The 26,848-nt window shown below is 45.2% G+C and overlaps 1 protein-coding gene across 3 annotated transcripts in view; it reads right to left on the minus strand.

The window, feature by feature from the left end:
* The window catches only part of ABCC1 (ATP binding cassette subfamily C member 1 (ABCC1 blood group)), an 872,430-nt gene extending 853,909 nt beyond the window's left edge, over positions 1-18,521 (minus strand). For 2 of the 3 annotated variants that reach the window (XM_069210194.1, XM_069210193.1), the window contains exon 1: positions 18,366-18,521. In XM_069210194.1, the coding sequence (XP_069066295.1) occupies positions 18,366-18,407 (42 nt within the window). In that variant the 5' untranslated portion in view covers positions 18,408-18,521. The remainder of the gene's footprint in view (positions 1-18,365) is intronic. The other variant, XM_069210195.1, reaches the window with a different exon arrangement.
* Positions 18,522-26,848: the final 8,327 nt, after the last annotated feature.

Below are 26,848 nucleotides of genomic sequence, written 5' to 3' on the forward strand. Positions count from 1 at the left end.
ATCTAAGCATGTCACCAGAGAATAATCGTGTTTTTCTATATCACAAGAGTTCATGGACCTATCTTGTTTCCACATTAGATTATAATGATCCACAACTCCCAATTTAACAAAAAAAAAATATTAATGTTTGAGTGAATTATGAATATATGTGACAATTCTGTTGCCACAGCACTCAAGTACTTGACCAGAATGATTTTCCTTACAAACAAAATAAAAAAATAAAATCAACACAGGTGGCCCTAAAAGAGGGAAACTGTGGAACTAGACCCACACAAACACAAGTCTCCCAAAGCCTTAATCGAAGATTAGAGAAGCAGAAATTAAATTCAACCCATAGCATGCTAAATCCTTCTGCACGTCAAATATTAAAGAGTGGCCATGACTTGTAATCAGAACAATAATGTATAATCCCTCAAAGAAACAGAAAATTAAAAATTCACTTTTATTATTGAAACAATTAGTAACAATTACAATTTAGAAATTGTGGAACCAAAGCTGCATTTTATACAATCGTACGCAACGGTAATGGAACCAAACTACAACTGAATTTTGAGCAACTTAAAACTATACAGTGATGCTTGGACAAGAACAACATTTTCAAAGTTAACTTAGATCCAGCAAACATGATTGGTTAGCCAATGCAGAACAGGCTCTGGACTGCACATCACATTAAATGTTCCATATACTCACAGATAATCCATATGAGCGGAGTACTCCTGCCAGTATGAGACTGCACAATTTTCTCCCCACATCTAAGTCTTGTGAGATAATTAGCCACCACTAGGATCGTTGTACTATGAATACCAATCATGCTGCACACATATTAAAGAATGAATTATGAATGACTATCTTTGTATTAAGGCATTAGAGTGCTATGTGCATGATGGAGATTAAGCAAATATACTAATTTTTAGGTACATCTTGAATGCAACCCTTAGGTGATCAACCCAAAAAAGCTTTAAAGCTTGAAGGAGTACCATAGATGGTCTTTGGCTCTCACACCTTGATGGACAGGAGTACAAGTTTAAATTGGCAAAGTTGTGTGCTTCCACAGAAAAGGTTTTCACCCTCCAAAAGCTGTAATTATTTGTCTATCAAGCTGCAGTGAACCAGACCTCTTGGACACCTTTAGCCATTTTGTTCCAAAGCTTGACCTTTAGATCCAACACATGCCACTGCAATTCTAAAAATTGCCTAGATGATTAGGCAATTATGGTACCAGTTCTTCTACGGAAACAGCAAAGAGGAAAGGAGGGCAGTCATGCAAAATGGGTAGCTGCGTTGCAGTCCCAAGCAACTGCCCCCTTCCCGTCGTCAACTTCAGCGATACCTGATCAAGGTACTCTTTTAGAGAATGGTATTTTGTTTCTTTCTAATTCCTAATTTTAAGATTTATGAGCAGAAGAGACTAAGCACCTTGGCTCCCCAAACATGATTTATCATTATTTATATCTTAGAATATACATTACATATATGTCTAATTTAGTACTTTTGTATATTAATGTACTTATTTAATACACTGGAATAAAAAAATTTTTAAAAAAATACATAATCCCAGAATACTAAAACCTCCTACCGCCCTTAATGCTAACCATCCCTAAATCCTAAAAACCTCTTCACGCAACCCTTCCCTGAACTGTACAAACCCTTTATGCATCCCATGACTGAATCCTAAAAGAACCCATACCACTCCTTACAGCTACCTATCCCTGAAAATCTACTGCAAACATTTAACACTAACATCCCCCAATCCTCAAAGTATTTATTCTCCTTAATGCTACTATTATCTGAACCCTACGAACCATAGTGCTATCCTTCCTTGAACATTGCAAACCCCTTAATGCTACCCATCCCTCTACACAAAAAATCCTTACTATCTATCCCATAATGCTATCCTTTCTTAAACCCTGAAAACCACTTACTACTTCTTGATGCTACCCATCCCTGATTCCTAAACATCTTTTCCATCGTTTACATCTACCCATCCCTGAATCCTTAAAAACTCACTACTACCCCTTAACAATAGCCATCCCTAAACACTCATTACTACTCCTTAACACTATTTGACCCTGAACTCTAAAAATTCCCTATTACACCTTAACACCTGAACTCTAAAAAACCCTTACTACTCATTGCTACCCTCACCGAACCCTACTAAACCCTTAACCCTACCCTAAAAAATCCTTACTACTCTTTGATGCAACTCACCCTTGAGCCCTTACAACTACCATTCCCTGAAACCCCTTGCTACCTCTTAAAGCTACCCTTCCATGAACCCCACAAATACTTTAATGTCCCTTAACATTACCAATCTCAGAACTCTAAAACCACCTTACTACTTCTTATTGCTAACCTTTCCTGAACCCTAGAAGCACCCCTTGCTACCCCTTAACCACTACTCTTCCCTGAACTCTAAAAATCCTCAACCCGGACAGCTACCCCTCTTAAAATCTAAAAACAACATGACCTTAACGCTACCCTTCCTTGAACTAAAAAAAAATGCACTACCCTACAATCCTAACCACATCTAAATCCTAAAAATCCCTTACTACCCACAGATTGACAACAGTAGCTTTCATACAATCGCTCCTACAAATAACCCAATTACTTTCCTGGGCTGCAAGGGATTGTGCCACAGATATTAGGCCAGGTTCTAATGCTCTCTTTCTCTCAGATCCTTTCCCAAATGTCTTGTTTTTGCTCTAGACCGATACCGATGGAGTAATGTGAAAATTTCTGATGCTTCATAGCACAAAATCTGGTCCAATAAAGTTTTTTCACTATTGGCTATTTCCAGGCCAAATGGAGGAAATCTGCCTGTCGCGTACAGCAAACAACACTGTAGAAATCTGAAATGTATTGGTCTGTGCTCATTACTTAAAGAGTCTGCTTTAATTTGCAAACAGTAGCCCCATTGTTAGTCAGCTATGTCTTGCCCCAGGCTATTTGTCCATGCCTTTCTCGCTCTATTATCCTCATATCGTTCTAATTTCATGGCCTTATTATAAATGTTTATTAGCTGGTGGTGATTTTCATTTTCTCTCGTAAGTCTAAAATCCTGGGGCACCACCGCCTCCAATAGAAAGTCCTTCAACTGCCCCTGAAGTGTGTGGCAAATTCTGAAGCAGAAGACTATGTCTCAGAGGCTTAAGTTTTGTGCCTCCAACTGTTTCAGTGTCTTTCATGCTTTTTCGCTAAAATGGGTGTGCGTACCTTGGTTCAACATATCCTGAGTAGTTGTCGGGTCCCTGTGTAAAAACAGCACCATTCATTGTGCCTATTTTGACGGACACGCCCAGGGTCAGACAGCAACGCTGTATTCAGAGGAAGTGGGGCTACTTCAAATTTCTTTACCAGCGGATGTGGGGCTACGTGTGTCACATGGAATCGCAAGTGTGCTAATCTGGCCTCCACAGGAAATAAATACCTTTCTAAATCATGTTTATAGGACAGTCACATCTTGCAGCTCATGTACATTAGGGTTGTGCTGCATTGTCATTTTGGAGAAATTACCACACCCTCATAGACGGGATATTTTACAGAACGTTAGGTATTTTGCCGCTATAACGTTACCACACACAACCAGTTATTTATGGCATTTCGGCAAAATTATAGAAAATGTGCAAGCATGGTTTCAGCCTCTTTTTAAGCAATTATTGGTGTAAAATTGCCAGCACTCTATGCTGTTGTGGTAATAGGGACAAAACGCAGACTTTTCACTTAATACAAAAATAGTGTTAAATGCACTTAAAACTGCTTTCCACGCATGTCACTGATCGTTTACAGCGCCACAGTCTCAATGACCCCAAAATAGCATGTCTGTGGATGATGAAGTACAACTTATATTAGTGTATGACTATTTGAAATTTTTCATAATGGTCTAGGTAGGTATGGTAAAATTCCCTTTTTAGGTCTGGCTTGAAGGCCCAGCTACTTGGATGACATTTTTAGAAATATGCATAGAATGAACTTTGCTTGGCTCTACCTAGAAGAATATTACTCTGTCTTTATGCCATCAGCTGGCGAGATGATATTCTGGCATGCAGGAAGCGCTTCTATTAGAATGCACAACACATTATTGAAACGTGAATTATAAACTCAACTATACCGCATCATACACAGTTTCTTTTCTCTTCTGTCAATTGCACACAGAATGCAACATGTATTGCTACTTTTTCCCCAGAACTGGCAATATCAGTATGGCAGGCGTCAATGTGATTAACAACTTCTGTGCATACACCCCATGCAAACAGCATTTGTGAAGGTCTGCATTTTTTCGCTAGACCTACCGGCTTTGCCAACAGTTGGTGAACTATTTTGTAACTACAAAAGCTCTGCTTTAGGAACGTTGTGTTTTGAGAATCAAGTGTCAGGAAGATCGTGCTCTTCCATTATTTCGACCCTGGTGGTTTCAATGAGAGAAGGAAAAGTGCTTTTAAAAACAACTATTTTTCTCTGAGTTATGAGGTAACGTGCTAATATTTTAGAAATTAGAACCCTTATTAATAGCATGGTATGCATAATGGTCTTTGGGTAGTCAGTCAATTTGGAGAAAATTAGGTGTTGGACCTGGCTTTTTGACAGGGACATCCCCAAACTTTTTGCCTCCTTCCTCCTATTTTTTCTGACCTGTTGTTGTTGGCTTTTGACCTCTGAGCACTTTACCACTGCTAACCAGTGCTAAAGTGCATATGCTCTCTGTGTAAATTGTACTATTGATTGGTTTATCCATGATTGACTATTTAATTTACCTGTAAGTCCCTATTAGAGTGCACTACATGTGCCTAGGGCATGTAGATTAAATGCTACTAGTGGGCCTGCAGCACTGGTTGTGCCACCCACCTCAGTAGCCCCTTAACCTTGTCTCAGGCCTGCCATTGCAAGGCCTGTGTGTGCAGTTTCACTGCCACTTCGACTTGGCATTTAAAAGTACTTGCCAAGCCTAGAACTCCCCTTTTTCTACATATAAGTCATCCCTAATGTGTGCCCTAGGTATCCCCTAGAGCAGGGTGCTGTGTAGGTAAAAGGCAGGACATGTACCTGTGTAGTTATATGTCCTGGTAGTGTAAAACTCCTAAATTCGTTTTTACACTACTGTGAGGCCTGCTCCCTTCATAGGCTAACATTGGGGCTGCCCTCCTACACTGTTGAAGTGGCAGCTGCTGATCTGAAAGGAGCAGGGAGGTCATATTTAGTATGGCCAGAATGGTAATACAAAATCCTGCTGACTGGTGAAGTCGGATTTAATATTACTATTCTAGAAATGCCACTTTTAGAAAGTGAGCATTTCTTTGCCCTAAAATCTTGTTGTGCCCTTCAATCCACGTCTGGCTAGGTTTAGTTGACAGCTCCTTGTGCATTCACTCAGACACACCCCAAACACAGGGTACTCAGCCTCACTTGCATACATCTGCATTTTGAATGGGTCTTCCTGGGCTGGGAGGGTGGAGGGCCTGCCCTCACACAAAGGACTGCCACACCCCCTACTGGGACTCTGGCAGACAGGATTGAACTGAAAGGGAACTTGGTGCATTTCTTAGAGACTCTTTGAAGTCACCCCCACTTCAAAGGCACAACTTAGTATAAAACAGGGCCTCTGCCCTACCTCATCAGACACTTGCTGGAGAAGAAACCTGAACCAGAAACTACATCCTGCCAAGAAGAACTGCCTGGCTGCTCAAAGGACTCACCTGTCTGCTTTCTCCAAAGGACTGCTGTCTTGCTGTTGCCCTGCTGCCTTGCTGAACTCTTGTCTGGCTGTGAAAGTGCTCTCCAAGGGCTTGGATAGAGCTTGCCTCCTGTTCCTTGAAGTCTCAGGACCAAAAAGACTTCTTCCTTTCACGTGGACGCTCCGTGCGCCGAAAATTTCGACGCACAGCTTGTTTCGCGGCGAGAAAAACGCCGCACACCGACGCTGATCAACGCGACGCCCTCGGGACGATCGAGACTTCGACGCACAACCTCGCAAGGACAAAGCCGCCCGACTTCCAAGGAGAAATCGACGCGACGCCTACCGTGAGTGCGAAACTTTGACGCACAACCTCGCAAGGACAAAGCCGCCCGACTTCCAAGGAGAAATCGACGCGACGCCTACCGTGAGTGCGAAACTTTGACGCACGGCCTCGCAAGGACAACGCCGCCCGACTTCCAAGGAGAAATCGACGCGACGCCTGCCGTGAGACCAAAATTTCGACGCACGGCCTCGCAAGGACAACGCCGCCCGACTTCCAAGGAGAAATCGACGCGACGCCTACCGTGAGATCGAAACTTCGACGCGCAGCCCCGCAGAACGACGCGCAGCCGGAAAATAAGCAGGAGAATCCACGCACAGACCCGGGACATCTGGTAATCCTCGCGATCCACAAAATGAGACTGTCTGCGCGCCGGAAAACGACGCCCGACTTCCCCGCGTGGAAAAGAACGACGCAAGTCTGTGTGTGCTGAGCGGAAAACGACGCACACACCCCTTTTTCCACGCATCTCTTCTCCTGTGGCCCTCTGAGGAGATTTCCCACCAGAAACCAGGTACTCTGTGCTTGAAAGACACTTTATTGCTTTTTAAAGACTTAAAGACTCTTAATATCACTTTTCAGTGATATCTTTATAAATTCGTATTGCAACTTTGATCGTTTTGACCTACAATTATCCAGATAAATATTCTATATTTTTCTAAACACTGTGTGGTGTATTTTTGTGGTGTTATACTATGGTGTTGTATGATTTATTGCACAAATGCTTTACACATTGCCTTCTAAGTTAAGCCTGACTGCTCGTGCCAAGCTACCGGAGGGTGAGCACAGGCTGATTTTGGATTGTGTGTGACTTACCCTGACTAGAGTGAGGGTTCTTGCTTGGACAGAGGGCAACCTATCTGCCAACCAAAAACCCCATTTCTAACATTAGGTCATTCAGATTATCTTTAAGAAGTGGGAGGAGGTGGTAGATAAGAAATATCCTGATGAAAAAAAAGACCTTGGAGGTAGGTGTGTATATGGTTTATTACAAACCTTAAAAATACAAAACGTTACACAAGTCAAGTCACACTTACACAAAACTGCAATACTTTCTGCATAGTTTCACTACTCATCTTATGTTATCGATTTAAACACTACAATTCAAGATTCTATTCTAACATAGATTACAGAAATCTATTCTATTTAAAATATTCTCTCTTTTATTCAAGCAATAACATTTATATTAAGAGTCAAATACAGTATTACAATATGTACACTATGATTTGTGCAGCCTATCCACAATGCTAATTTTGGAAAGAGACAAACCTGTGTTCAAAAGACTCTAAATATTTACTAAAATCTGCCTCATTAAGTGGCAAGGATGGAGAGGTTGAGTTTTACTTAAGGAAAGACATTTAGTATTGGAGACTACAGTAGGCAGGTTTACAGAATATTGTGCTTATCAAATTATAAAAGCAAAGAATGTGAACTAAAAAGCAGCCACTATAGATATGGGGGTTGGGGACATGAGTGAAAGGCAAAGCTGTAAAGGAATCACTATTTTAACCGCACCAACCGCTTCAAAGTGTCATTCCATATGCATTTGGAGTTCTGGTCATATTTGTCCCCCAATTAAGAGTCAGTCACATACTATTTGATATGACCGGTGGACAAGACAGTTCCTGCACGTCTTAAAAAGTTGCCTGGATGAACTTTTTACTCTGTTCATTTTGCTTGTATAAAAAAACTGGGTCTTTTCCTCTTTAATTGAGTTTTTATAACTTTGAATTAACAGTATATATTTTTTCTCCTCAGTAGAATACTTACTCCTCCAGACTACCTCCCGTTTCCTACAGTTCTTTTTCATTTCTCTAAGGTTAGGGGAAAACCAAGGTGTTGAAGGACAATTTCTAAAACATTTACAGCCCTAGCAGGAGCTAATTTGATCAACTGCTAGATGGGTCCACCTTCCATAGCGGACTGAAGCTCAATTAGGCTCTCCCAACAAAGATGGTTGGGTGGAATCCAAAATCTTTATTATTTTTCCCTTTTTTATGGGCGTGCGCAAAGCGCTCAGTACATTCAGTAATCTCTCTTTGGGCTTCAAACCACGCCCATGTCACGTCAGTCACTTACATTGGTTCGTGGGCTTGCCTTTTAAAATCTGCTTGCTTTCATTTGTGAAAGGCATGCATACATCATACCTTTTCCGGTGTTTAGCCCACCTACACAGCACCGGTAAACTACTAGAAACATACGAGGCTCGATGTTTTGAGCCTGGGGGCCGGACTACTTTATCTGTTTATTTTCCACACAGCGCCATCGTGCTGCATTTTACTTAGTGCGATCGCGCTGCGTTTTTTATTCTTTACACCGCTAATAGCTCTAACTCGAGAAAATGTGAAACCCATTGCATTAAAAATGGTTGTCATTTTATTCCAGGCCTGCACTTGCTTGACCTGACCAGCATAATTGATTTCAGATTTGCTGGATCGTAGTTGAATACTAAACACAACTGCCTTATAATCCGACCATGTCAGGGAAAGAATATCTTCCAACTGTAAGTCTGGATGGTTTGAGAAAATGCCATTACAGCTTCCACTGCTGAATGGGAACTCACTACTCATGACGGATAAGCGTTGAGAAAGTCTTGATGGCCTCGCCCACCATTTTCTACCCATCCCTACTGAGGTTAGTAAAAAACTGTATAGCTCGCTGGTACAGAGGCTATTTGTACAGTTAATCATATGCAATATTGCTTAGTCATCCTTACCTTTACAAATGCTACTGGAGAAATGTATGCTCAACAAATTGTGCTGTTATATTAAACAGAAAAATAAGACTCGCCCGGAGTGAAATGTCCTCCTATTAACGCCCACATCCCAGTGAGTCGTAATCTCAAACCAATTATTCAACTTTTGCTCATCTTGCAATGAAGTAACCTGGGTGTGTTGATAATTAAATATTCTACTGGAAACTTTTAAAGAATGTTATTTCCGGATAGCAAAATGTGCAAGTATAATGGCCTAGATACACAAGTTACCCTCTATGCAAGGTATGCAAATCTGCTCTAAATTGTATACTTTTAAGATCAGAAGCGGACTACTTATCTCAATAAAAAATGGAAGTTCTAAAATTAACCTCTGACCTGGAGAGCTCACATAGAAATCAGCATTATGAAAAAAGAAAAAAATGCTAAAAATATTTGACACCATAGCAATCTCTGGATTTATGCAACGTAATTAACTTGTTTCATAGATTTTGTTTCCTGAAAGCAACTGTTTTGACTTGTGTTTTTTTTTTTTTTTTTTTTTTTTAAAAGGTGCACAGTAAGGTACATCGAAACAAGTTGGTACTTAACGCTAAACACAAAAAGGAAGGAAGAAAAAAAATAAAAGAAAAAAAAGGTACAGCAAAAACAGAGAAAAATCCATCCAAAAAAAAGGGGGGAGCAGAGGTGGGGAAACAAAAGCCATACGTCACTTTGTGTATCATTGATAGTAAACATACCATCAGCGAGTTAAGATTATCACATTCCTTATAAACAACACTCAATACTGGCCATCTACGTTCTACTCGGCCATTGATTCAGCAGGCCCACAGTTTCATACCCCTCCTTCTACGTGCATGGCCCTTTAATGCATACAAACCCATCTCCAAATAATACACAGAAAGTCTACAAGTGTGTCAAAATAAAGAGACTTTCATGTAAGGGTTTTACACACCCATGAACAGCCCAGGTTAACCTTTAGTTTTAAATTGTTTTTTAAAAACAAATGCCATCTACCAAATTCAAGACATTTGGGGCTCCGTAGGATAAGAAAGACCCACACTGGAAGTAATAGACACAAAAAAAAAAAAAAAAAAAAAGAAGGAGAGGCACTCCAAAGTCCCATGTGCTTAAGTGGAGAAGTACTTCACTAAATGTCGACAATCATTCGCTTAATGTGTTTTTAGACTTCCTTGTACCATGGCCTGCTCCCCTCACAAGAAAACAAAAACAACAATAGCCTTGGTAGTGGCCTTAGGCTAGTGTGTAATTGAATGCTATGGTTATTAATAACATTAATGCAAATGTACAAAACAAAAAAAACAAAAAAAGCATATGCTGTTCTACAAACTCCGCACCCAAGGCTTTACCTGTGAGCAAACGAGTCCCTACAGCTACAAAGGCCTACATTAAAAAATAAGCCTACATTCAAACACACAATACAAACAAAGAAGAAAGGTGATGGGACACCAAAGAGAGAACATAGATTATTTTATGAAAAATAGTATCTCTCACAGTGTGACCATAGGTTATATGGCTGAGAGGTTCAGATGTGATGAACTGGTGCAGGGCCTTCCTTTGGAATGGGGCTCTGCCAACTGTGTGTACCTCAATACAGGTGGTACATTCCTTTTCTATGTACACCTGATACGCAGGCTAAAGACTGACTGATATATGGCAAGCTAGCAGGACTCGTAGTCAACTGAGTAAATCGATCATAATGCTAGTACACGGTGTATCCTTGGCTACCTACTGCAAAACGAGATTGAGAGTCCTGACAATTTCAAATAATTAAGCATGCTAATAATGACCGACATCCAACGCGGTTGAGAACATAATGTGACCACACTTGTGATAAAGCTTAGAAATTATACACGAGGATGCAGACAAGCCTCTCCTCTTAATCACTGCAGAGCAGCATTGCACAAGATGATTGCGCTTGTGCAGGGACTATACGTACTTTAAAACTAGCCCTATGAAATTCCAGTAATTTTCTATCCATTAACTTGCTCTCTTACTCCCACCTTTCTGTGGGGTGGTAAAGAACAAAGACGGTCCTTGGACAAATGAAAGCAGGAGGTGTACGTTGGTGGTCTGTGGATAACTGTCACACCCCTTTCCTACTGGGCAGTCTAAATGTTACTATTGATGGTTATCACTTTTCCAACAGAATGGGCCTAGCTCACAGTTTGGAGCTGAACCTGTTCAAAGGTACCAACTTGTTAGTGTTCCTATACTGCTCATATACCTCTGATATATTCCGCCAGGTCACTAGCGTAAACTTAGAATGTTGGTGCAAAGCACTGGTACAGACAGGATGGAACAATAAAATCACAAGAAACTACACTTGGGCAAAGGTTATGGCTAGCACATCCAGTACAGCTCTCTTTATTTCAAGCATAGGATTACTTTGGGATCTCTAAACACAGGGATCCTGTAAATAAATTGAAGATATGAAGAAGCAGTTTCCCTCACACAAGGCTAGATTCTAAAGACATTTACAATTCTGACACACCTTGGAGCAATGCTGAAGTGCTAGTCCTTCCAAACTTTAACCGTCTAGAAGCCAGACTGGCAATGAACTATTAGTTAAGAATGGGGACTCCTGAAAACAGGACTATCTAGTGATAAATGCAAAAGGCAACCTAGCAGGGCTTTGCTTTGGCTGGGAGCAAGATAAACTGCCCCTTGACAATAATGATTGGAAAGAGGCAAGATTGCTTCCAGGGTAGCTGCAATATCAGCCCAATTGTGCCACATGTAGTCCAACTACCTTCATGTGACCCATCGCACTCCAAAGAGGTGTAAGGACACAAGTTGCGGTTTAAGGTGCCATGTCATGACTGGGGAATTAATGCAAGTTACATGGAGTTCCACAATAATCCAAGAACCCACGACTTAAATTCCAGGATGCACCAACAGCAGAGGTTGGGTAACCTACTTCCTGCAAACCATAAATTTTTTTTGATTAATTTATTAACTTTTATTGCTGTGACCAAGGGTGTGGAATCCGTATAGCACGATGCTTAGGACGTATGGTTTGGGGTCAAGGACAACAAGCTTCATTTGTATTTTGTCCTTGGGACAAGTAGGCTAACGCCCTGCAGCACAACCCCTCTGGCTGTCATTTTACAGTACCACATTATGGAGCATGGAAGGGAATTGCCTACAATTGATGTAGAATTTGTACTCATATGTTAACGCTGTCCGAACTTATATTTATGGTTCATTAATGCAAAGCCATTATTATTCGGGTGAGCGCTCCAAACAAATGTTGCAAGCTCAGACTGCAATACTGACAGTAGTTCCAGCATAATAAAAAAAAAATGCATATACATGTTTGCAAAGATCATCATTATGAGGCTAAGTATAATGCTTCCTGAAAGTTCTCTGATTTAGATGCAATTATCTGCAGAAGCTTTTAAGCAAGACTGTTTTCAAAATTGTCACACAAAAAATGTTAGTAGGTTTGCACAGACTCAAAAGGGCATTTCAACCATGAAATTATTGCTTACAGCTACCTCCAGCCCCAGTACGCACATCTGGGGAAAGGTGGCAAAATAAGGAAATTGCTAATATTCAAGTCCTACTATAGTATTAGCCTTGACATAATCAGAGAAGCTATTATTAGAGCTCCTGTATAATGAGATTGCTGCCATAAATTGTCACTGTACTACAGGGTACCAAAGGGACAAGTACATTTTTTTTTTATAAGACAAGTAGATTTATGAAGCAGCCTGTCCCATGGACAAGTAGATATTTTATTAAATTCCACAACCCTGCAGTGACTAAATTGTTAATTATGCCAAACGCGCAAAAAGTGTGTTTTATTTTGTATTTATATGTTTTCCCCCCTTTTACTTCTGGTCAATATATAGCACATTTTTTAAGGCTCAAAAACATAAGACTCTTTTGAACAGCAATGGTATAGTCTCCCCTGGAACACTCTAGGCTTCTTACTACAAGAAAAAACTGACTGTAAAGAAACAACTAAACAATGAACAGGCTTCATAAGAATCAGCAATCACAAGCCTGTCCACACTTCTTAGGTTCTGTTTATATTCTTATGTCCATACTGAGCAATGTTGAAATTCAAATCCAAAACATAGGCCAAAAGAACAATGCCCCTTTGAGACGGGAATATTCTTTACAATGGCAAGGATTGAACTTAAGACTTGTACTCAAAAAAGCAGATCTGAGGCTTTAAAGAAAATTGCAGTAATTACACAGTGGATTTTAGTTCTCAATTCTGCACTAGCTCAGTATTGGACCTGGCCCTTTTCGCAGGGCTGTCCCCAAACTTTTGCCTTCTTCCCCCTCTTTTTTCTGACCTTTTTTGTCGGGCTTTAGACTCTGGGCAGTTTACCACTGCTAACCAGTGCTAAAGTGCATATGCTCTCTGTCTAAAATGTATTCATGATCGATTTCTCCATGATTGGCATATTTCATTTACTAGTAAGTCCATAGTATAGTGCACCTAGTGTGCTGAGGGCCTGCAAAACAAATGCTACTAGTGGGCTTACACCACAAATTGTGCCACCCGTATGGGTAGTGCTCCAAACATGTCTCAGGCCTGCCACTGCAGTGTCTGTGCATGCAGTTTTAAATTTCGACCTGGCAAGTGCAGACACTTGCCAGGCCCAAACGTTCCCTTTCATTACATGCAAGTCACCCCTAAAATAGGCCCAAGGCAGCCCCTTGGGCAGAATGCATTGTATTTAAAAAGGAGGACATGTCCTGGTGTGTTTTACATGTCCTGATAGTGAAATATTGCCAATTATGGTTTTCACTATTGCAAGGCCTCTCTCTTCGATAAAGTATATTTCAAGGCAAGCCCCATGTTACCTTAAGTGTAATTTGCAATTGGTTGCAGATAGAGATATGAAGTTTGGGAACCGCTTAAATCAAAATGTAAAAATACATCTTTTGGTGAAGTTGGTTTTTGAATTGTAAGTTTGAAAATGCTACTTTTAGAAAGTGGGCTTTCTCTTGCTTAACCATTCTGTGCCTCTGTCGATCTGCTGAATACATGCCTGGGTCAGGATGACAGTTGGGCTGTTTGGGCATTCACTCTAGACAGTCACTCAACAGGATCTGAGGTATTCCCTGCACGTCGCAATGGCCCATTACCAGGCTGATGGGTCTTCCTGAGCTAGAGTGGTGGGAGGAGCTGACACTTGCACCTGAATCGGGCTGTACCTGTCCTTACATAAAGCAGTCTCCAACCCCCTGGGGTATGTCTGGGCCACAGCAGGGAAAGGCAGGGTCTTGTGCACTACAAAGGCTTCACTTTGAAGTTTGCCTATTTCAAAGGCAGAAACAGGTTTAAGTACTGAACCTCTGACCCCGCATAGTTAGAATCCTTCTGGACTGAGAACATTCTGCCAGAAGAAGAGCTGAATGCTGTAGGAGGGACTGACACTCTGCCTGTTGCTTTGCTGAATGAGTCTCCACCAGAAACAAATAGGAAAAGTGATACATTTTCCTTAAAAAAAAAAAAAAAAAAACACATCCTCCAGGGTTACCCCTTGGTGGCATGCTTGGGTGTGCTGTGACCTACAAATTATGCAGGAGCACTTTGGAATATATAATCTATATCACTCGAAATAGGAAGATTGGGGGGGTGGGGGGAGTTCTTCTTATAGTGGTTAAAAATACCTGCCTACTTGTGACTATAATACTTTAATACCTACCCTAGTGGTGGTATGATTAAAATGGGGTATATAATGTACCTGCCTTCCTGGTCAACATGTTTCAAAGTCTACCCCTAGGCTTATCATCAGACCCAAGGATGACTTTCTGGTTCGACTCCTAAAACAGAGATTATACTCAAGCATGTCCCTTGCATGCTAAAGAGGGAATTTACTGCACCGATCTCATATGGGGACTTCAGAGTATTATATCATAAATTACTGGCTCTGGTATCATAGATCCTCCAGGAAGCGGGGTGATAAAGAGACACTCCTGCTTCCAAACCTACTTGTCACCTCCCCTGGGTATCACTTTTTTCCTGTTCATTTCTGGTATAGACTTTCTTCCGGCTCTTTCTTTCATGTTTGGTTACAGAGTCACTAAGGAGGGGACGCTCCGCATTCTTTCATCCTACTCCCTCTTTTGTCTAAAGCTCTAGACAAAAGAGGGAGTAGGAGAGAATGCCTGCTACTTGCTGCTTCTGTCCTGGAAGTGAAAGGACTGGACTTTGCTGGAGAATGCCTGCTGCTTGCTGCTTCTGTCCTGGGAGTGAAAGGATTGGACTTTGCTTTCTACATCCTGCTTCCAAAGGTTTTTCAAGGGCTTGGACTGAGCTTGCCTCCTGTTAAGAAATCTCAGGGACACCAAAGACTTCATCTGCCAGCACCTGAGCTCTCTTGCTGAGAATCCCGACTTGCCAAGTGATGCCAAATCCAGTTCCTGAGCCCTCTGAGTGAGGTCTGATGCAACCAAGAAGAAACCAACACATCAACTCCAGAGCAGCTTTGGAACCGGTGCTGCTGTCTGACTCTGCACCGCTTCCTGCACCAGAGCTGTGGTCCCCGTTCAGTGCAATGACCGCGACAGACACATCGCCTACAAAGTCTGCCACAGCGAGAGTCCAGAGCACCGTGTCACCAACATCTGTGACACCTGGGTCCAACTCTACGCAGCATCTGTGGCCCTGTGGTGTGATCAGGACACCGCAAAGTCAACGCCTTGTGTCTTGACCTACTGGATTCATCAACCCCTGCCTTGTCGTAAGGAACCAGCCCATCACCTCCCCTGCAGCTATAAGAAACCAACGCCTCACATCCCCTGCCTAGCAGTAAGGAACCGATGTCTCACCTCTACAGTGGCAGTAAGGAACCAACGCTTCACCGGCTCCAGCGATACCTCACAAACCTGACTGTGCAACGTCTGATTCCTCATCGTCTTCAAAAGGTACTGTACCCCAGGTCCATGTGACTATTTGACCGGCCCGCACTCCCTCGTGAGTGAAGCCGGACTCTTGAGAACGACTCCATCATGATGTTGTGATATCCCCAGATGTAGCTGTGGTGTTTCTAAGCACCATACCACATTTAATCTTTCAAAATGTGCATTTTCGCTTGTGTATGTTGGATTTTTGTTGTATTGGTCTTGCTTTACTCAGATACATATTAGCTATTTTTATAAACCGGTGTGGAGTACTTTTGTGGTGTTTTCACAGTGCGTGTGTGAGGTTGTGTGTACACAAATACTTTACAAATGACCTCTAAGATAAGTCTGACTGCTCATGCCAAGCTACCAATGGGATGAGCAGGGGCTGTCTTAGCTGTGGGGCTACCTTAACCTGACTAGAGTGAGGGTCCCTACTTGGGGAAGGGGCAAACCACTGCCAACTAGAGACCCCATTTCTAACATTCGCCATTAGGAAGTTACCAAACGTAGAAAAAGAGTAAGGCACATCTAAACAAGTTGTGACTGTCTACCAATTGCTAAATGGTGAGGTCTGTGGAGTAGGGGTATGAGGTACTCAGGATCAGGCCCCGTGTTATTATACAATGCAAATAGCAACGACCGTTAACAACCACATAAAAAGGGATATTAAGCCAACATGTTTGACACGTATGGGTCAACAAGTCCAACAGGTGGATGTGTGCAAGTCCCACCCAGAGTTATCTTGATGCAGTCTTGTGTCATCTTATCTGCTCAGAATACCCTTTCCAAGTCACTCTTTGCTCCCGTACTCACCACCTCCCCCAGCTTCTGTGAAACCGTAGTTTGGTCAAAAAAGGTTATACTGTATGCGATGCAGACTTTCCAGGCTCTCAACAGGGTTTAAAAAGGTAGAGCCTGTGGAAATAACAAATATTCAGGATGCCTAGAGAATGGATGAGCTTTCTAGCTTGAAACAACATATGTTGCTGAGCTATCTACTTAACTGATATGTTTGCGGTTTATGACAATACTGGTCTTTATACCTCTCTGATCTGTCTAAACACAGTTCATGCATATTTTATGTATATTGCTACTGTTATACAGACAGTGGCATAATGTAAAATGATTGGGCCCCACTGCAGAACGCAAAGAGGGGCCCTCAGCCTCACAGAAATGTATTTGCCTTGGGTTGAATGGGTGTCTGGGAGCCCCTGAAAGTTTGGGGGCTATCAACATTGCAGGGACTTGCGTTAGGCAGCTGTGTACAGATTGTCAATGGAAATTGGAAAACTATATTAATAAAAACTGCTAATGACCGAATACATTTGGGTAGTGAGATTTTATCTAATTGTCAGGGGTTCAGATTCTGCTAGTAAATGACCAGGTTTTTACTATGCTGATAAGCTCTTAAAATGGACAACAATTGTGTTTTTTGCAGAATTTAAAAATCTGTTTAACTACGGTGTCGCAAATGGAAGTAATTCAGCTCATATAAAGTACAAACTAGGTATAAATCAGCCAGCTTTCCACCTCATTGCTTGACTGGTTCAAAAACAAACTACTTGAGCCAATAACCATAATATATCGAACCTAAGAAGCTAGATCAGTAATAGTCCATAAGTAAAAGCAAATCTATCCATAAGCAAGGAGCGAATTGCGACACGGATAATAAGCTGGTTTCCTTACGTAACCAGACCGAATTCATTTATACAACCTTACAGACAGCGAATCGCCCACCCGATGGGATAATTTGTTAGAGTCTGAAGGGGTGGGCTCAAAGATCAGTGTATGGGCTGTTTTGGTTTTTGGGCAGGGTTTTTGATATTACAACACACACTGCCTGAAACTTGTAGTCACCCATCCCATCCAAAATACAGAATGGCTTTAAAAGTTTAAAAACAGCCCTGATTTACCAGTGTGGGTCACTTTTTTTTTTTTTTTAACTATTTAATTTGCTAATGGGGGCCACTTTCATTTTGGTACCCTGGCCTACTTTCTGACCCTGCTTACGGACTCATTCACGTAGAAATCCGCGACGAGTTATTTTCTCTCCACAAAATCAATGCTAGCCGTAAAAAAATGCACCACTGACCAAGAAGTCATTAATCCGATGCCTCTGCATCCTTCACATTCATGCTCACCGCCGTGCTGTTTAACACTACGCCGAAATTGGATCTAAGAACATTGAGTTGTCAAAGGCGCCATGTCAGGAAAACAAAACGAATAAGGCGGCTGGTACGGTGCAAGTGACGAATAATGGAGGATTTCGAAATTAGAAGAGAGATGGTGAATTTAAGAAAAATGCCAATGAGTGGATGCGAATAAAAGTTAAAACGGGAGGAATATTAAAATAGCATAACAAATCGGGATCAGATGCGGCTGTTATTTTCATCCCCTCCCGACTATGAGATTATTTTATAAACACGGGACGAAATGCTGCCTGGCCGATATTTATACGTGCAATACAAAAGCACTAAAAAAATACTTGCCGGAGTACAACTCCCCCTTTAAATATCGTGTTGTCGTCACTCCATCAGTTCACATGGTCTTTTACACAACACACATAAGAACTGAGACGGGTGCCGTGTCACCCTGCGGTGCATCAGCTTTTACAGCATCTTCCTAACCCAGTGCACTTCTCTAAATAAAAAGACAATAACTACACAAAGGCGATATTAATGCGGCATTGGTACTTGCCAGAGCCAATGCCCTTGTCAGCCTTCCCAGACCCCATACGCTTCACTTACCCAGAAGCGCTCTCCGCCGTCGGTGCCGCAGAAGGTCTCCATGACGCTGTCAATGGTGCCGGTGCGGCGGACACGCGCCCTCCAACACCGGACGGAAGCTTCCTCCTGCGTAGTTCACTACTCTCCGGCCAGGGGCGGTTACAGAGCAAGGAACCTGGAGCAAGCCGCGCAACCATAGGCTGTCCGTGGCTCGAGCTGCGCGATGACGTCGCAGGCCACTCTGGTGTACACAGCACCGTAGAGCTCCAAGCGTCTTTAGGCAAAACGTGTTGTGCGCGGATCTTGAAAGGCAAGTAGGTTGTCGATGCCTACAATAACAAAGCAGGAGGAAAAAGTAATTTAATCAAGCAAACAACCTGGCAAAAGCCTAAAATAACAAAGCAGGAGGAAAAAGTAATTTAATCAAGCAAACAACCTGGCAAAACATACAATGTAGTAAGGAGCGGCCTAACAAGAGGATGGTTCAGTGAGCATGGTCCCTGTTTTCTAAATATGCCACCTGCGTCTGGACTATTTATTCCGACTTGTTGCACCGCTACGTCGCTCAGGGGCGTAGGTGACACAAAATTTCTAAAGGGGGTGGGGGGCAGGGACAACCTTGAGGACATTCCAGTGACCCTATACAAATTACTCATTGTGTGAGAACCATATGCCCGAGTAAACGACAACAATCGCATAGTTTTGAAGTGAAATATTGAGAAAGGCATGCATGTAGTCACAGTTTGCAAGTATGCTTTATTGTTTACATTAACAAAGTAATTGGACCAAATGCAAAAAAAAACAAAAAACATGTTTATGAATCTCGCATCTTCATGCACCAAGCAAACAAATGTGGGACAAAAAAAGGACGAAAAAACTAAATGTTCTTGGTGAGATTCCTAAACTTCAATATGCAATTAATTGGCCTAATTAGAAATTATTTTTTCTTACTGCACGTATCTATAATTAAATTATGACCGTCACTTTGAAAAGCCACATAATTTCTTGCTCCGTTCACTGCGGAGGACAAATTGTTTAGCTATTGTCTGAAGGTCAACCGAGTCCATCATCTCTTTATGTATATTGCATATGGCAACATGATTCCATCTTTTCTGGGACATAGTTGATCTTAGCCAAGTATTAAATCGTCAGAGACCACTAAAGCTTCTCTCATCCTCACAAGAAGATACTGGAAGAATTATAAGAATCTGCAGTACCTTCTCAACCTGTGAAAAGAAAGCTCTCTCTTTGGGAAGCATTTTTCAGAGTATGTCTGCCAGTTCTGGGACTGAAGAGTATTTGAACATACTAGATAATATAGTAAATTGAGCTTTGAGCAGCAAAGGGTCAATTTATTTTTACTGAGCAATAGAGTCCACGCCACTGCCTGTTTAAAAGCACCTGTTCAAGTTTTTCATATGTTTGGATGCCTTTCTGGTCAACACGCTGAGTGAGGTGAACAGAAACTGTATCCAAAAGTTGAAAGTGAGGGCGATAGTAGTCCCCCATGGTTGCAGGATGAAAAAATTCTGCTGCTCCATCATCTATTCTTTTAGGGATTAGCCACAGTCATGGCACTTCAGTTGCATTATAATGGTACTTAGCAGTCATGTGGTTAGTGGAATCGAGCAGACTGTTGAATGATTCATCACTACGAAGCTTCAGTATAGCACTTTTTGCTACATTCACAGCAGCAAGTAGCCTAGATATAGGCCCTCATTACAACCCTGGCGGTCGGTGTTAAAGCGGCGGTAAGACCACCAACAGGCAGGCGGTAAAAAAAATGGAATCACGACCATGGCGGAAACCACCAACATAGACAGCCACTTTAACACTCTGACCGCCACGGCGATAGAAACAAACAGCATGGCGGTCACCGCCAACAGACAGGCAGAACACAATGTACCGCCCACACTATTATGAGAGGCCAATCCACCACCTTTTCCGGGGCGGATTCAACGCAAACAAAAACATGGCGGTAACAGGACTTGGAAGGGGAAACACTCACCTCTACACAATCCACGAGGAACCAGGACGCCATGGCGCCAGAACTCCAAATCCTCCCTGCAATAGTATTCCTGCTCCTCTACCAGGAGCACGAAAGACGGCGGCGACAACCACAGTGAGTACTGCACCTACAACACAGGGGAGGGGGAGGGAAAAGAGAGTGACACACACACACGCAACACCCCCACCCCACCCTCACCCACAACAACACACACACCAATACATGCTGCAACAATAGATTTACACCCCCCAACTCCTCCTGGAAGAACGCAATGACAACAGGAAATGATTGTAACGATTGTAATCAATAAATATCCATTAGTCAAAACTTTAAATACAGTATAAACAATTATGTACACCAACTATACAAGTCCGGATAGTGCACCATTCAAAGTCCGTGGACCACTGGGCCCAAAATGCATGGGCGAGGCCCACACTCGATACCAGACTGCAAACGGAGAGAACACTGCTGGGGCAACAGATCAAAACGAAACAGGCACCTCAAGGGGAAGGGAAGGGGGGGCACCTCAGCCGGAGGAGTGCACGATGCCAGCTCCACGAGGGGGCTCCATGCCCATTGATGTATCCTGGGGAGTGCAAAGCCACAGTCTCTAAATTCTCTCCAGTGGGTGGATTGCCCACTGCTTTATCCTGGGGAGTGCAAAGCCACAGTCTCTCAAGTCTCTCCAGTGGGTGGGTTGCCCACTGCTTTATCCTGGGGAGTGCAAAGCCACAGTCTCTCAAGTCTTTTCAGTGGGTGGGTTGCCCACTGCTTTAACCTGGGGAGTGCAAAGCCACAGTCTCTCAAGTCTTTTCAGTGGGTGGGTTGCCCACTGCTTTATCCTGGGGAGTGCAAAGCCACAGTCTCTCAAGTGGATGCATTTCTCCACTGGTTCTGGAGGGGGCTTGGTGCCCAGAGTGCTTCATCCTGCCAAGGACTGAGGTAGTGGATGCCTTTCTCCACTGGTTCTACAGGGGCTTTGTGCCCAGAGTGCTTCATCCTGCCAAGGACTGAGGTAGTGGATGCCTTTCTCTACTGGTTCTGGAGGGGGCTTGGTGCCCAGAGTGCTTCATCCTGCCAAGGACTGAGGTAGTGGATGCCTTTCTCCACTGGTTCTGTAGGGGGCTTGGTGCCCAGAGTGCTTCATCCTGCCAAGGACTGAGGTAGTGGATGTGATACTCCATTGACGGTGGTGCAACGTGCAAGCTGGCCAGGCTCCTGGAACTGCCCACCAGCCTCGTACGACTGACCACTGGGGATGGCAGCCATGTCTGCGGTGGTGCCACTGGCTCAGGATGTCGCGGGGCCGCTGGCGGTGCTGGCGCTGGTGTCAGTAGCGGCTGTGCTGTCTGCAGTGTCAGTAGCGGCGGTGCTTGCGGCGGACTCTGTGGCATTGGTGCTGGCAGCGGGCTCTGTGGCATCGGTGCAGGTGGCGGGCTCTGTGGCATCGGTGCTGGCGGCAGGCTCTGTGGGAACGGTGCCGGTGGCGGTCTTTGTGGTGGCGATGCTGGTGGCGGCCTCACTGACTGCGGTGCTGGTGGCGGCCTCACTTACTGCGGTGATGGCGGCGATGTCAGTAGCGGCGGTGCTGGTGGCGGGCTCCCTGACTGCGGTGCTGGAGAAAGACTCAGTGTCTGCGGTGCTGGTGAAGGGCTCAGTGTCTGCGGTGCTGGTGAAGGGCTCAGTGTCTGCGGTGCTGGTGAAGGGCTCAGTGTCTGCGGTGCTGGTGGCTGTGTCTGTGGCAGCGATGCAGGTGGCGGTGCCGGTGGCGGTCTTGTCCGCCGTGCAGGTTGTGTCGACCTGGACCTGCCTTTGATTTTTTGGCCCTTCCCCACCTTGGATGGTGGCGCAGCTGTCTTCCCACTTTCCACTTTTGTTTTGTCTGAGCCCTTGGTGGCAGGTGTTTTCGCCTTCTCCCTCCCGGATGTGGGCAACTTTTTCTGTTTTGGAGGTGGGGGAATGTCCTTGCCCTCGCTCCTTGGGGCACTGGTAGCCCTGTTGCTTGGCGCACTCTAAAATCCCGCTATTGCTGGCACCACTGTGCCCGGTGTTGTGGTGGCTGAGGTGCTGGGTTGGGACCTGGAAAGGCGGGCCCTAGCGGACGGACGGTGGGGGGAGGTGTAGGGAAGAGGTCAACATTTGATAGGAAAAGCTTTTTAGACACACTGGGATGGGTAGATGGAGGGGGGTTGGGAGTAGAGGAAGAGGTAGTGGATGTAGGAGGTGTACGTTTGCTGACTTTGGGTGAAGGTGCATGGGCTGGAGGCTGTTGTGAGGTGGATGGCTGTTGGGTGGGTGTGTGACTGCATTTGTGTACTTTGGGAGGAGGGCTCACAGACACACTGGGAGAGGACACGGGATGTGTGAATGGTAGTGGGGGTGGTGAGTGCACGTGAGTGGTGTGTGGTGATGGGCGTGCTGGTGATGGAGGTAGTGGCTGAAGATGTAGTGCATGCAGGTGTGAGTGGAGATGAGACAGGGAGGGAGGAGGGAGACGTGGAGGAGGGGGACACAGTGGAGGCAGTGGATGTTGGTATGTCTGCATGGGTATGGTGCTTGTGTGAGTGCCTGTGGGATGTGTGGTGCTTATGTTTGCCTAAGCTACCCTTGTGTGTTGAGGTGTGTACATGTTGGTCTGATGGTGTGCTTGGGATAGACTGAGGTACAGGAGATTGGGTCTGGGTGTAGGAGGTTGGAGGGGGAGGCTGGATACAGGGACAATGGCTGCCATCAGTACAGAGCCCAGAGCCTGAAATGCTCGCTGTTGGGCTGCCTGGCCAGAATGAATGCCCTCCAGGTATGCATTTGTTTGTTGCAAATGCCTCTCTACACACTGGATGGCATTCACAATGGTAGAGTGCCCAACAGTGAGGGATCTCAGGAGGTCAATAGCCTCCTCACTGAGGGCAGCAGGGCTGACTGGGGCAGGGCCTGAGGTGCCTGGGGCGAAGGAGATGCCCACCCTCCTGGGTGAGCGGCTACGGGACACACGCTGAGGGGCTGCTGGGAGGGCGGTGCTGGTAGGGGTGGTGGCGGCTGTACCTGTATATGCGGTGGGCACAGAGGGGCCTGCCACCGCAAGGGAGCTCCCATCAGAGGAGAAGCCAGTGTTGCTGGTCTCTGCTCCTGTCCCCGCCGTGGAGCTTCCCTCCCCCTCCGTCCCACTGGTGACTTCAGACTCCGTTGTCTCGCCCTCCAGAGCCATGTGGGATGCAGCTCCCTCCTGCTCCGGTGGCACTGCTCCTCTGCCTGATGATGCTAATGCACACAAGAACAGGGAGACCACAAAAAGGGGGGGGAGGAAGAAAGACATGTTCAGTGCATGCAATACCGCTACCGTTGGCGGACACTACAGACACAGCAGCCCTCTGCACTACGCCATGCACTTAGAGTTCCCTAATTAATCACAGGGACATGGGGTACAATGCCTATGCCCAATTGCTGCACACATGGATGTCACAGGAGCCTGACTAGGTGTAGATGGCTCTTACCACTGGTGGGGTTGGGGTGCCACATAGCCTGCCTCACAAAGGGTCCTTGCCTACAAAGCTTGCCCTGGCCTAGGGTAACCCACTGCCCACCTCCCCCACCCAGACACCTCCTAATGCACGCAAAGTCAGATGGATGTGACTGTACTCACCCCCTTGTGGCTGCTGTGAGGCCCTCAAGTGCCAATCCAACTCCGGATACGCCACCGCCAGGATCCGGAACATCAGGGGGGTCATGGTGCGACGGGCACCCCTCCCACGTTGAGAGGCCATCCCCAGCTTGGCCTCCGCCGTCTTCTTGCTCCAGCGGCGAACGTCCTCCCATCTTTTTACAGCAGTGGGTGCTCTGTCTTTGGTGGACCCCCAGGGTCCGGACGTCCTTGTCGATGGCACGCCAAATATCCTTCTTTTGGTGGGCGCTGACCTAGAGGAATACTACAGGGGAAAAGGATGATCTTTAACTGTCCAGACCGCCACAGTCATTGGCCCACGTTCCCACCCTTGCCCTGACGCACATACACTCGCCGTCCGCTCATGCAGGCCTCAATCCCCCCCCCCTGTATCTTCCATCCACACCACTCCAAACAGGCATTGCCCATACAGCATGCTCACAGTGTACTCAAAGTGTACTCAACTGTTTGTCTGGAGGACCGTAAAGTAGCGTTTATTGGGGGAGGACCCCATCCACTAACTTCTCCAACTCCTCCGAAGTGAGGGCAGGGGCCCTTTCCCCAGACACATGAGCCATCGTCGACACAGGTCATAGCAGCACTTGCAGTGTAGGTCCTCTCCTGTCGAAGGTCAGGTATCAAATGAGTGAACAGAGAGAAAATGGTGGTCACGTCCGCGGCGGTGCGTACCGTCATCACCGGCGTACATCGTCCTTGGCTCCTGGGACCCATAGGGCCCAATATTAACCATTGCAGGATTGCGCCACGGTCTTGACCGCCTACAGTGACAGTGTACAACGCCAGCGCAGTTACCTCATATCCCCTTGTCCCACATTACAGGTCAGGCAGCCGCCATTTCAGGGGGCCACATGGCATTATTTTTAAATGCGTCACACATATCTAGGCCTTGCATACACACAGTGACAGGCACATAGCGGATTGACAAATGTGTGCAATAAATTATTTTTTTACTACCTCAGTGTTGGCTGACTGTGTGCTCGCTGTTCTCGTCCATATGGTACATCCACTGGGGCAGGTGAGGAGATGGCAGCATCCTCCGGTGTACAGACCGCTGGTGGACCTGTCGACAATGGAAGACAGTCACATCATTATAACTTACAGACTTGATCGTGCCACAATCTAGGAACTGTGTGCCCAGTTGGAGCCAGACCTGATGTCAGCTATCCGCCATCCCACAGGAACCCCCCTCTAGTGCAGGTCCTGTCAGTACTCCATTTCCTGGCAAGTGGGTCTTTTCAAACAACAGTGGCCATTGCATCAGGGATGTCCCAGCCTATGTTCTCAAACGTGTTGTTCAGAGTGTTGTCTGCCCTGCTGAAACACATGCGCAGCTTCATCGTTTTCCCTCAGGTGGAGGATTTGCCCACAGTAAAAGGTGACTTCTATGCCCTGGGACAAATCCCCAACATCGTAGGTGCCATTAATGGGACACATGTGGCATTGGTACCCCCCTGCAGGAGTGAACAGGTGTACAGAAACAGGAAGAGCTACCATTCAATGAATGTGCAGATGGTGTGTTTGGCCGACCAGTACATCTCCCATGTGAACGCCAAGTTTCCAGGCTCAGTACATGACGCTTACATTTTGAGGAATAGCAGCATCCCTTATGTGATGGGGCAACTCCAGAGACACTGTGTGTGGCTAATAGGTGAGGACAAGGACCCTATACCCTGTAAATAGTTGTCTGGGGTTGTCCCTAAGGGTTAGTGTGTGTCTAACAGTTGTCCCTCGACAATTGCAGGTGACTCTGGGTACCCCAACCTGTCATGGCTACTGACCCCAGTGAGAAATCCCAGGACAAGGGCAGAGGAACGCTACAGCGAGGCACATGGGCGAACTAGGAGAGTGATCAAACGGGCCTTTGGCCTCCTGAAGGCCAGGTTCCGGTGCCTCCATATGACAGGTGGTTCCCTCTACTACTCACCAAAGAAGGTGTGCCAGATCATCGTGGCCTGCTGTATGCTGCACAACCTGGCTTTGAGACGAAAGGTGCATTTTTTGCAGGAGGATGGTCTAGAAGGAGGTCTCGTGGCAGCTGTGGAGCCTGTGGACAGTGAAGAAGAGGAGGCAGAAGAAGAGGATATCGACAACAGAAACAACGTGATCCAGCAATACTTCCAGTGAGACACAGGTAAGAAGGCATCACTGCCTCCTACATCTCATACAGTTGTTAGACCTATCATATGTCTGTCACTTTCACCCAGTGTATGGACCCTGACCTGTCACGTTGCCTTTCCATTTCACAGATGTCGGTCCCACTGTGTGACCTCTGCTATGTTACCTCATGGACTAGAGCTGTGTGACATAGGTATGTTCACAATACAATGGACATTGCTATTTTCGTTAATTATAGCAAATACACATTTGTGAAAGCACAGACTGACTCCAGATTGTTTTTGATTCAAGAGTGTTTATTTAAGTGCAAATTAGTGGAGGGGGTTGGAAAATGGTCAGGGGTGATGGTGGAGGAATGTCCATGGCAGAGTCCAGTTATTAGTCTCACAGGTGCATTGTCCAAAGGGGCATAGGAAGTGGAGCTAGGGCAGTTGATGGATGGACAGGGTGACGAAGTGGGACAGAAGGATGATATTCAGGGTGGTCTCATTTCTTGGCGGGGGTCTTGGCATTGTTCTCTGTCTTTGTGCTGGATCTCAGGGACCGTTTGCGGGGTGGTTCTCCATCTGCATGGGGTAGAGTGCTGGTGTCGTGGTCCTGTGGCGGTGCCTCCTGTCCACTAGCGCCGGCGGAGGTGGTGGGCAGTTCATCATAGAGGCTAGTGTCAGTGGCCCCTTGCTGTACCACAGTGTCCCTCCTGGT

This window comes from Pleurodeles waltl, chromosome 10 (assembly GCF_031143425.1).
Source record: "Pleurodeles waltl isolate 20211129_DDA chromosome 10, aPleWal1.hap1.20221129, whole genome shotgun sequence".
Classification (NCBI taxonomy): domain Eukaryota; kingdom Metazoa; phylum Chordata; class Amphibia; order Caudata; family Salamandridae; genus Pleurodeles; species Pleurodeles waltl.